The sequence below is a fragment of the Benincasa hispida genome, chromosome 12, assembly GCF_027475165.1.
Source record: "Benincasa hispida cultivar pf3 chromosome 12, pf3_genome.v1.1, whole genome shotgun sequence".
Lineage (NCBI taxonomy): Eukaryota > Viridiplantae > Streptophyta > Magnoliopsida > Cucurbitales > Cucurbitaceae > Benincasa > Benincasa hispida.
In genome coordinates this window covers 52,463,286-52,475,394 of record NC_143489.1, presented here as the reverse complement: position 1 = coordinate 52,475,394, position 12,109 = coordinate 52,463,286, and the positions used below count along the sequence as shown (strand labels likewise).

Here is a 12,109-nt window from a genome sequence, read left to right as displayed (position 1 = left end):
AACCAGAGCAGACACCGACCTCGGTCTACTTCCATGCAGTCGCTGGTTACACTCCTGCCAGATGTAGTATATGGAAGCACACCAGAATATACGGAATAACTTACTACGTACCTTCTTACCCGACCCCACTTGGCATAAGCAACTCAACTCCACATCCCAACCCGCCACCCGATGCAACGAGCCCAACTGATGCAACACATTAGACCACACCTCTTTCCCAAACCCACACTAAAAAATAAATGATCTCGCGACTCCACACCTCCCCACACAGAAGGCACCCCCCTGATAACACACCCCAACTCCTCAACCAATCCCGCGTACCCAACCTGTCTCTCACAGCTAACCATGCATAGAAGAAGTGACGCGGAATACTACCCCCACCTATAAAATACTAGCCCAAGACACCCTAGGACGACGAGGACGCAAACTCTGCCATGCACTAGCGATTGAAAATCGACCACTCGCATTTGGCACCTAAACCTAATAATCTTCCCCCTTTACCTTAGGCCCACTGCCTGAATAAGACCCCAGATCTTAAGAAGCTCCCAGGACACTGTAGGCCACCTCCAACCTCCCTCACCATCCATGAATTCCGACAACTATGCCTATTCCCTGCATCATAAACCACCGTAGACACATATGAATCCAAAATCGCACCCTCCGAAAGCCAAGGATCCCACCAAACAAAACAACATCGACCATCGTCAATCATCAAACGAACCAAATGCTTGAATCTATCTCTACTTTGCAAGATAGCCCTTAAGCACCAAGACCTCCCAACCTCACTCCGAACAGTCCACAAAAACCATCAACGCAAAACATAAGCCTCTACCCACGCCATCTATAATGAACCCGATTTAATTAAGAGAAGACAAAGCAACTTCATTAGAGCAGTCTGGTTCCAAGAGGCCATATGCTTCACACCCAACCCCCCCTCACCTAACGGCAAGCACACTTCATCCTATGCCACCCATGCACCATCCCGACTCACCGCACTACCCTTCCATAAATAACTACATAACTGACGATCAACCTCATAAGTGACACACGCAGGCAACACGAAGATGCTACACTAAAACACCTGAAAGGATTGTAAAACAGTCCTATCAAGCTGCAACCTCCCAACAAAGGAGAGAGACCGCGTTACCCAGCTTCTAATACGAGCTGTAATCCTCTAAATCAAAGGTGCACAATCCCTAGCCCTCAATGGATTTGCCAATAAAGGTAAACCCAGTACCTAACAGGCAGTGAACCAAGAGAGAAACCCATAAACGCTGCTAGTTCCTCCGCCTCCTAGACTCCACACGCACAACAAACATGGAACTCTTTCCAACATTAGCAACTAACCCAGACAGCCCTGAAAAATCTGCCAGGACCTGCCTCACAAACTCTAAAGAATCTCTCTTAGCTGCACAGAAAATCATAAAATTGTCCGCAAAAACCAAATGAGTCAGGCCCACACGCTCATACCGATCATGGAACCTAAACCACACAGAAGGATTATTCAACAACCTAGACAAGACCTCCATCACCATCACAAACAAAAAAGGAGACAACAGATCTCCCTACCTCAACCCTTTTCTACTAGGAAAAAACCCCTAAAGGGAACCATTAACCATCACAAAGAACATAGGCGAAGTAACACAAGCCCTCAATCAACTAACAAACTGGAGGGGCGTACCTATAGCCAGCAACACACCAAACAGAAAATCCCAATTGACGAATCATATGCCTTTTGAAGGTCTACCTTCAACACACAACGCGGCTTCCCTCTGCCCTCCTTATAGCCCCCCACAAGCTCCAGACACAATAATATGTTTTTGAAAATCGACCTACCCAAAACAAACGCAGACTAGTTACCACTGATGAAAATAGGCAACCACAATCACAATCTCTCAGTTAAGATCCTCGAGATACACTTATACACTACATTGCAACAAGAAATAAGACGAAACTCTTCCATACGTTCAGCTCCCCACCTCTTTGGGATAAGAGTAATAGCAGTAGAATTAACTCTACCAGGCAGGTAGTAGGACTAAAAAAAATTCAGCACAACATCACAGAAATCATTTCCAACCACATTCCAAGCAGCTCTGTAAAAATCAACCAAAAATCCATCAGGCCTAGGAGCATTCCCAGACTTCATCGAGAATAAAGCCTTCTTACTCTCATCCCGACTCATTGGGCAACGAAGCACCTCCACCCCCTCCTCGGATCAGCTGAATTGCACAATATCTCCAATTCGGCAGTAAGATCCCTATACCTCACTGGCTGAGACCCTAAACAACCCCGAAAGAAATCTACTGCCACCCCTGCTACCCTGTCATGCACCATCTGGTGAGTCCCCCTAGCATCCACAACCGTAAATAAACCACTACAACTGCGAAGAGAACGAACACAACGATGAAAGAAAGTTGTGTTCATATCACTTAACTCCAGCCACCTCACCTTGGCCTTCTGTTGGAGCGACGCCTCCTCCAATCTCGCCACTGACCAAAATACCTCAGTGGCTTGAGCCACCTCCGCACACACTGACTCTGAAGCAGGATCCCTTTCTACCTTCACCTGAGCAACCTCTAAAACCTGCCTAGCCGCCCTCACCTCATCAGCTAGCACAGAGATACGCCTCCCAAACCTAGCACGTAAAACTCTCTTCATTGCCTTCAAATTTCACACAAAGCTAACCATAGGAGACATATCCTCAGACATTCTCCACACTGACTTGATAGTATCAATAAAACCCTCAGTCTCCGCCCAATGAGAAAAATAACGAAAAGTGGGAGGCGGCCTACTCCTCGTCTCCCCTGTAGAAACCAGAAGAGGGCTATGATTAGAAATCCCCCACTGACCAACCTTAACCTCCGAATATGGAAAAGCTACCTCCCACGCCTCATTAGACAAGCATCGATTCAAGCAACATAAGATACCATTCCCTTGAATTTTACTAGTCGAAGTAAACCAATTACCTGTCACACCCAACTCAACCAGATCCACCTCTAGTAACGCTCCATCAAACTCCTCCATCTCCCTCAAGCTAGAACAACCACCAAAATCCTTCGAACTACTACGAATAACATTAAAATCCCTCAAAACAACTCTAGGAAGCTGCCACGAGACACACACATCAATCAGCTGAGACCACAAGTTCCTTCTCTTGCTAACGTGATTAGAGGCATAGACAATACCAATATGTACCCTAGCACTAGACACAATATCCACTAAGGTCCCAGAAATGAACTGATCCCCACTAACATCAATAGAAAACTCATAGACACTCTTCTGCCACATCACCCATATCCTCCCAACTCCCTGCACACTATAACTACACACACAACTCCATGCATCACCAAACCTACCCATCACCATACCAAAATTTTCGCGACGAACCGTCGTCTCAAACAAGTAGCAGAAAGTAACAGAAGATGAAACTAGAAAGTCTGCCACCATCCTACACTTAACAGGGTCCTTCAACCCCTAACATTCCAGGAACACCAAATCATGGACCTTGCAATAGATCACACCTACCACCTCCTACTGGGCCTTTGCCCGAACTCTCGAACATCTCATCCATAACAAACAATGGATCAGTATCTGCCTGTACTAGCCAAAGCCAACGAGCTTCCCCCCCCCCCCCCCTCATCATACAAAATATCAAACTTATTTCGATCATCAACATGCTTTACAAACCCCATAATTCCAAGGGACCTATAAACTGCTCTGTTCCTCAAGGGCACTGAGTCCGGTGACCCACTGCCACCCCTATGCCCTACATCTCCTCTATCCTGCCTACAACGACTGACTATAGTAAACTTTTCAATACTCTCCACACCCTTACTCCCATCCACTGGGCTAACTCTCTTCGTACCAATACCCACGTCCTGCACATTCCTCGCACTCTCAATACCCCCATTCTCCCCCAAACACCCCTCATTAACCACCACAATACACAACTTCTGACCCTTTTCTACATCCTACTTTTCACACACAGCCCCAGTATGCCCAAAGTATCCACATCAAGTACACCTATGAGGTTTCCACTCATACACTAATGGAATAATAATCTCCTGACCCTGTATTCTAACAATGACTGAAGGGTGCATTAACAAATCACCATTCACCTGAACACAAACCCTCGCATACGATAACCGTCGCTGCTCTCTTGTTGCCACATCAAAAGAAACAGGTTGACCCACGACACTATCTAACACTGCTAAACCCTTATCCGTCCACAACTCCAGGGGAACATGCTCCAGTTTAATCCAGATAGGAACAGAATAAAAAAACAAAGGTTTTAGGAACAATACCTAGGGACCACTGCTGTAATAAGATTGGTTTGCCACCTAAGTGCCATGGACCATTCTCCAACACTCAATCCCTTGATTCTACCTTCTGAAATTTAAAGATAATCAAACCGTTCTCCAACAAGGTAATAGTTGGCATTTCTACGCGTCCCCAAATTCTATGAATAATTTGAAAAATAATAGAATATGGGAGTTTGACATCCACAAACTGATCAACCAAAGATTTCTCCCACAGACAAACACCCTCATCAATAATCTCCTCACAAGGTTCAACAATAACTTTATCATCTTCAACCACTAGGGGAATGAACTCTAAATTTAACCTCAACTTCGACCTAAAAAGGGCCATCCACAAATTACCCCCTTTCACGCCGTAACCAGAACCATCAGAAACACCCCCTCTTTTAACATGACCGACTTAGGACCAAACCCACTAGCTAAACCGGTTTCGATAATCGACTCCCCCATACACGAATATCCCGTGTGTTCACTGAATGACCCTCACTACCAAAAGGCCCAACCCGTGAAACCCCCTCTCTGCCTGATTTTTGCTCCCCTGAGCCTTTCAACTCTGGCCCAGCACCACTTGACCCACCCACCAAAACCCCCACTCATTTTGACCCTTTCCTTAGCTCTCCCTACACTAGACCACTCCCTTCAACTCCGCTCACCCCATTTCCCTCAAGGTCCAACCCAACACCCCTCACAACCTGGTTTTCATCCGGGTCCCCAACACTCTCAAGGCTCCCAGAAACACCCTTAAGACTCTTGTCCCCAACTCCACACGAGCCCAAACTCCCCTGCCCATCAACTGATCCAAAACCCAGCCCACCCAGATCTACCTCTATAACCCATTTTACTACCGAATCTAGGTTAGACGACAGTGGCTTCCCTTCGACCGCCTCCGGAACACCCACCGTCAACCTCCCCAGCCCTACTTTGTCAACACTCTTTGTACTAGACCTTTCACCCTCTTCAGAACGACCGTTAGACAACCCTAAATCCTTCACCTCTGAAGAACGAACATCCAGACCCAAATCGATCTCCGGTCTAAGTAGATGAAAGGGTTGTCGAGCAACTCGACCTCCATTCTTCTCCTTCAGTCTTAAAGGCGACCGCTTACGCACCATCATCACCTGCTTCCACCGTGGTTAACCCGCACCTCAATACTCAAAGGCACGAACAAACCCAGAACAACAACGAGCACCCCAAACGAATCGAACCAGCACCTCGGACCAACCACCTCGACTTGAAACACCTCGGACGAATCAGCAGCGACTGACCAAAACGAACTGACGTGAATCGGAATGAACTAGTCTGAGAGAATTGAAACCCGATCATAACCAAAAAATCAAACTGGAGATGAAAACCCACCAGACTAAACCAGACGAACTGAATAAACGGCGGACGAATTGGAGCAATGAACAAACCCACCAGACCAGACGAATGGAACGGAACAGATCTGAATGGATGAGGAGACGAGACCTTCGAACGGAACAGAGACCAGACAAACGGACGGCCACCTAGGACAAAACCCACCAGTAGTAGCGTTAAACCCTAGAAGATGAAGCGCCCGTTCCTCGACCAAATCTTTGAGTGATTCAAATATTTTATATGAATTAGATTCATATAATTAAATTTAATATAAATGTGGTTTATATTAAAAGCTATTGGTAAGAGAAAGCAAAGTATAGAAAATATAGGTTGTATGTGTTATATTTGATATAACATATAGTTTAATATACATTATATGATAAGGTAGTTATCATATAAATATATATACTAAATTATTGATTAAAATAAATTAATTTATTTTTTTGAAAAATATTTTTGGGAGGGAATTGTAACTCCCCCTCTTTTCTCTTTAGTACATGCTAGTGGGGGGTTGCTCTCCTTGGTTTTCACAGTGAATGAATCACAGAATTTCACAGAAGAGTTCTATATGTTTTTTTTTCTTGATCCATCTTCTCCTCTCATCTTTAAAAAAAATCACTCTCAACCAAAATAGCCAGAGCCCCACTCCTCTTGAATTCTCATTTAGAAAATACTAAGGTCACTTTTGTGGTAGTGCCTAATTGGAGATCGAGGAAATTCTATTGAAGAATCGTTCTTCAAAGGTATGGGTTCTGAATCCTATTTATTTTTCTTGGTAAATTGTTAAAAGCATGGTGTATTATTTGTGAATTGTATAATTTTTATTTCATTCGCTGTAAAATTTTTGTTCTGTGAAATTTTAGGAATTACGATGATCTGTTTCCGCTTAATGGTCCCTCAGAGGTTTTTCAAGAGCAACAATAGAGACTTTGTATTTTATGGAGGATTGAAAATGATGAAAATTGTTATAGAAACATAGGGGAGATGAAGAGTTTAAAAAGAGAGGAAAGTAGGTAAAAAAACCACATTCAATTTGGGCAATTGGATGTTTGTGAAATTTAAATCAATGTTGAAGATTTAAAAATAGCAATAATAATAATAATATATTTTTTCTTAGAAGAGAAAAGGTATAGCCAATAAAACTATTGCATGTGGTTAATTTGTTTTTAAACTCAACCACTAACGATTAGATACAAATATAATATAATATAATATAATAATATATATATTTTTAAAAATTATTTTTTTTTCTAACAAAAATCAAAAGTCCATCATGTGTCACTCCTACATTTTCAACTGACACAAATTCACTTTGATTAAGAACAAAAAGTCTTGATAGGTCATTTTTTTTTTAAAAAAAAAACTTATTTTGACTATATCTTTTCCAATTGAGCTCCAATTTGAATGATTCAAATTGCGTTGGAATCGATATTCCAAGCTCTACGCAATGGCCATTTCGAAACATTCAAATTGTTAATGAATAAGAGCAGGTTTGATATCACAAATCATTAATTAATTAATTCAAGATTAAAGGCCAAAAAGCCAACATCTTCCTCTTGCCGATAGGAAATAATACTATTTTTTGCCGGGCTAATGAGATTTTGAACCCTTTTGACATTTTTGTTTTCACGCTCATTGCTTATGCAATTTGGCACAGATGCAATTTGCTGATTTCTAATAGCCATATCTCTCCTTAGTTTGATTCAGGGTTGTGTCTGGGGATCGCATGCGGCTTGAGCTTCTTTGGTTATTACGGAGGACACCCATAGGTTAACCCCTCTTCTTGATTCCTTCAAGGTGGATTCTAATGAAGCCTGGTTGGATGGGGATATAGGTATCGACGCCATTGTTCGAGATAAAAATGGTGTTGTCATGCTTGCTATGGAGAACCATTTTTTCCGTAACGGGTCCATTGGAGCTTGTTGAAGCATTTGCCATGTTTAATGGTACTTTTAGAGCACTTAAGGCTGACATCTCTCTCCTGTTAGGTTAAAACCAATTCCAAAAACCTTTGGAATCTCCTAAATGGAAATGCCAAACATGCAAACGAGGTTCAGATTTTTGTTGATGTCATTCAGATATACACCTTAGCGGGTTTATCCTTGGGTTTTTGGGCAAACTGCCAATGTAACTTTGTGGCTCATGTTTTAGCTTTCCATGCCTGTAGATTTCGACATTTTACTATGTGGTTTGAAGACCATCCTCCATGGGTGGATTCTTGATTTACTATGTTTTAAGTTTGTTCTGTCTTCATTGGTTGTACTAGGGATGAGAAAAAAAACCCGTGGACCCCAACCTGATCGAGTTGATGAATCCCTGATTTGATCGAGGATAAGGGTCAAACCAGGAACTCTTTTCGGGTCCTCGGTCAGGGACGGGGAGGGAATCCTCGCCCCGAGAATTAATTTAGCCCAACTCATATCTATTTTATCCAATATTTATTTGGTCCACTTTTATTTTATACTTATTTGACCTAAAACTTAAGATATTGGTTGTTGTATAAGACATGAATTTATTTTAGTTCAAACTTTTATTCAAATTTTATTTAATAAGTGAACTTGTAGAATTTGACTTGTGGATTTGTGAATTTGTAAAATTTGACTTATGGATTTGTGAGCTTGGAAATTTGTAGAATTAGTTTATTCTATTTCATGGATTTACCATTTGTTTATTTTATTTAATGGATTTTAGTCTATTTTTTAGGATTCAAATTTTAAAATAATGAAATATATGAAATTTAAAAGAAAATATATAAAAATTTAAACAGAGAATCACGCAAGATTAACCAAAGAATCCCTACCCTGTCCCCGGGAAATGGGGTAGGGATAGAGGTAAATTTTTTTACACGGATGGAGATAGGGAACCCTCCCCATCCCGACTTGACACGGTCCTATTGCCAATCCTAAGTTGTTCCGGAGAGAAAGGAGGAGGAAAAAAAAAAAAAACTGCCGAAGTCCCAACTCCAATCCAACGCGTTTCCCACTCTTCTAAACGGCAGAAACAGACCTCGCAAAAATTTCCAACACTCAAAATTCCAAATCAATAGATCCGATACTTCAATTCTATGCCCTTCGATGGAATTAAACTGGAAATAACAGAATGAAAGATCTCCATGTTCTTTACAAGCCAAGGCTCGCTTTTTTCAGCTCAATGTCTTCATCATCATCTCCGATTTCATCTCTTGAAACCCATTTCATTGATCTAATTCATGCTTCCAATTCGACCCACAACCTCCATCAGATCCATGGTCAACTCTACCGCTGCAACATCTTCTCCAGCAGCCGGGTTGTGACCCAGTTCATCTCTTCGTGTTCTTTGCTAAATTCTGTCGACTATGCCGTCTCCATCTTTCAACGGTTCAAGTTGAAGAACAGTTTCCTTTTTAATGCGTTGATTCGAGGACTCGCCGAAAATTTCAGGTTTGAGAGCTCAATTTCTTACTTTGTTTTAATGCTGAAGTGGAAAATTAGCCCTGATAGGCTTACTTTTCCGTTTGTGCTCAAATCAGCGGCGGCTCTTTCCAATGGTGGCGTTGGGAGGGCTTTGCATTGTGGGGTTTTGAAGTTTGGTCTTCAGTTTGATTCTTTTGTGAGGGTTTCGTTGGTGGATATGTACGTGAAAGTTGAGGAGTTAGGTTCTGCCTTGAAGGTGTTTGATGAAAGTCCAGACAGTGTAAAGAATGGAAGTGTGTTGATTTGGAATGTTCTTATTAATGGATATTGTAGAGTGGGGGATTTAGTAAAAGCTACGGAGCTATTCAAGTCAATGCCGAAGAAGGATACCGGATCTTGGAATAGTTTGATCAATGGTTTCATGAGAAAGGGGGACTTGGGTCAAGCAAAGGAACTGTTTGAGAAAATGCCTGGAAAAAATGTTGTTTCTTGGACTACAATGGTGAATGGATTTTCACAGAATGGAGACCCTGAAAAGGCACTGGAAACTTTCTTTCATATGCTTGAAGAAGGCGTGCGGCCAAATGTTTACACAATTGTCTCTGCACTTTCAGCTTGTGCAAAAGTTGGTGCCTTAGATGCTGGTCTAAGGATCCATAGTTATCTTTCAGGCAATGGTTTCAAATTAAATCTAATAATTGGAACTGCACTTGTGGATATGTATGCAAAATGTGGAAATATTGAGTCTGCAGGAGAAGTGTTCCATGAAATGAAGGAAAAGGGTCTTCTTATTTGGAGTGTTATGATCTGGGGCTGGGCTATCCATGGATATTTTAAGAAAGCTTTACAATACTTTGAATGGATGAAGTCTACAGGTTTGACTTCATATCATGATTGTCATTCTCTGAATTTTATACTTTCTTGTTCATAAACTCAAAACTCAGCATGTTTTCAGGAACAAAGCCAGATGGTGTGGTCTTTCTTGCTGTTCTTACTGCATGCTCCCATTCTGGACAAGTAAACGATGGACTTAAGTTTTTCGACAGTATGAGACATGACTACTTGATTGAGCCTTCTATGAAGCATTATACACTGGTTGTAGACATGCTAGGCCGGGCTGGTAGACTAAATGAAGCTCTAAAGTTCATATGTGACATGCCCATAAATCCGGATTTTGTGGTGTGGGGTGCTCTATTTTGTGCTTGTAGGACTCATAAGAACATTGAAATGGCAGAACTAGCATCCAAAAAGCTTCTTCAGCTTGAACCGAAGCATCCGGGGAGTTACGTGTTTTTGTCAAACGCATATGCTGCAGTAGGGAGATGGGAAGATGCAGAGAGAGTGCGAGTTTCTATGCAAAATCGTGGTGCAAAAAAAGATCCAGGATGGAGCTTTATTGAAGTGGATGATAAATTACATAGATTTGTTTCTGGTGATAACACTCATAACCGTGCTGTAGAGATATACTCAAAATTAGATAAGATAAGTGTAGGTGCTAGAGAAAAGGGCTACACAAAAGAAATTGAATGTGTACTTCATAATATTGAAGAGGAAGAAAAGGAAGAAGCATTGGGATATCATAGTGAGAAGTTGGCACTTGCTTTCGGGCTTGTTAGTACGGGCCCCGGAACGACCATTAGGATTGTGAAAAACCTTAGAGTCTGTGTGGATTGTCATTCTTTCATGAAATATGCCAGTAAAATGAGTAAGAGAGAGATCATTTTGCGGGATATGAAGCGATTCCATCATTTTAAAGATGGTGTTTGTTCATGTGGAGATTATTGGTAGAAAGTTTGTTGATCTGAGAGAGTGGAAGTACTGAAGCTTCCAAGAACAGATCCAAACGAACGAATGCAGCCTCTTGTAATAAAGGTTTGATGGTTTCTGATAATTAAACATCCCTTAAATGATCCAAGTTCTTGACTGCTGATATGATTCTATGCACATCTCATTTTGGTCTCAAGGCTGGTGAATCCCATTGTCTGCAGTTTCACAAAGAAAAAAGTTGGGTTAAATTTAAATTTTGGTTCCTATAGTTTGGAGAGTTAGAATTTAATATAGAATTTAGGTCGTATAGTTTGGTAAAATCCTCATAAGAGTTCCTATATGAGTATTTTATCAAATCATAGGGATTAAATTCTGACTAGAAATTTGCAATTTAACCAAAAAGTTGCCTTGGAGATGCTAAGAAAAGAAAGAAAGGATTGGCATTGTTATTTGTTGAAAAATAGAATATTTGCCTTAGGGGCATTTTTGTCTTTTCATGTGTTTCCTGGGGTTTCATCTTTTCTATTTAAACTGTAGCCTCTGGCCATTACTTTGTAATATATTATTATAATAAAAGCTCTCTGCATCGTGGTTTTTTCTCCCTGTACTAGGGTTTTCCACGTAACAAGTGTGTGCCACTTTCTCTTCTCTTTACTTTTCATCATGGTATCAGAGCAAGATCTAGCCACCATTGAGGAAAACCCAATAGGAGAATCGCAAAGGCCATCTGGCACTACAAATACAGAAATCGAAGTTGTCGTTAAAATAGCCATGGAACCGTATTTTCAGATGATGATGCCCTGATTTCAGGAGATGATTGGATCAGCCATTAACAAGCTGCACGGGTCTGTTGATTCCGGCCCTAGTCAGCCGCACGAACAGGTCGGATCGCATGGGCCAGCCGCCTATGGAGATTATTGGAAAAACCAGTAGATCTCGGTCGAGTCCAAGCCACATGCGTTGATCCTCGCTGACGGTGTTGAAGCCCAGCCAAACGCTCGCGTTGTTCCAACCGCACGCGATGCCCAATCGCCGGTGCTCGAGGTCCAACCGCCTGCAAAGTCCATGCCACCGCGAAGTCCCAGCCGAACCTGATTTTCCAACCCTCGTTGTTCCAACCGTTGGATAATACCCAGCAGTCGTTCCAGCCGCACGAGATGAACAGAAGACCATTGTTCCAGCCGCACGAGATGAATGGAGTCAGATAGTAGGCATTGATGTCTAGATGTGATACCTAGTTGCGTGAGTAGCGTCGATCTGAGCCACGAGCTTCGA

General features: G+C 42.0%; 3 protein-coding genes across 4 annotated transcripts; 1 reads left to right on the top strand and 2 right to left on the bottom strand.

Annotated features, from left to right (window-relative positions):
- Window positions 1-1,277: 1,277 nt before the first annotated feature.
- LOC150032064 (uncharacterized) lies at window positions 1,278-2,182 on the bottom strand. Its single transcript, XM_090308370.1, has 5 exons — window positions 2,078-2,182; window positions 1,980-2,035; window positions 1,700-1,832; window positions 1,570-1,598; window positions 1,278-1,482 (listed from the first exon to the last, which is right to left on the bottom strand). Exons 1-5 carry the CDS (start codon window positions 2,180-2,182, stop codon window positions 1,278-1,280), a joined length of 528 nt encoding a protein of 175 aa, XP_090164496.1.
- Window positions 2,183-2,670: 488 nt separating this feature from the next.
- Window positions 2,671-4,650, bottom strand: LOC150032063 (uncharacterized). The gene is made up of 4 exons (XM_090308369.1): window positions 4,387-4,650; window positions 4,119-4,247; window positions 3,675-3,971; window positions 2,671-3,474 (listed from the first exon to the last, which is right to left on the bottom strand). The coding sequence occupies exons 1-4, from the start codon at window positions 4,648-4,650 to the stop codon at window positions 2,671-2,673; spliced, it is 1,494 nt and encodes a 497-aa protein (XP_090164495.1).
- Window positions 4,651-8,491: 3,841 nt separating this feature from the next.
- On the top strand, window positions 8,492-11,459 carry LOC120068557 (Tetratricopeptide repeat (TPR)-like superfamily protein). 2 transcript variants are annotated; one of them, XM_090307739.1, is made up of 3 exons: window positions 8,560-9,094; window positions 9,184-9,942; window positions 10,023-11,459. In XM_090307739.1, the coding sequence occupies exons 2-3, from the start codon at window positions 9,285-9,287 to the stop codon at window positions 10,853-10,855; spliced, it is 1,491 nt and encodes a 496-aa protein (XP_090163865.1). In that variant the 5' UTR covers window positions 8,560-9,094; window positions 9,184-9,284; the 3' UTR covers window positions 10,856-11,459. The 2 variants fall into 2 exon arrangements, with proteins under 2 accessions (XP_038876300.1, XP_090163865.1); XM_039020372.2 differs by having other exon boundaries at window positions 8,492-9,942.
- Window positions 11,460-12,109: the final 650 nt, after the last annotated feature.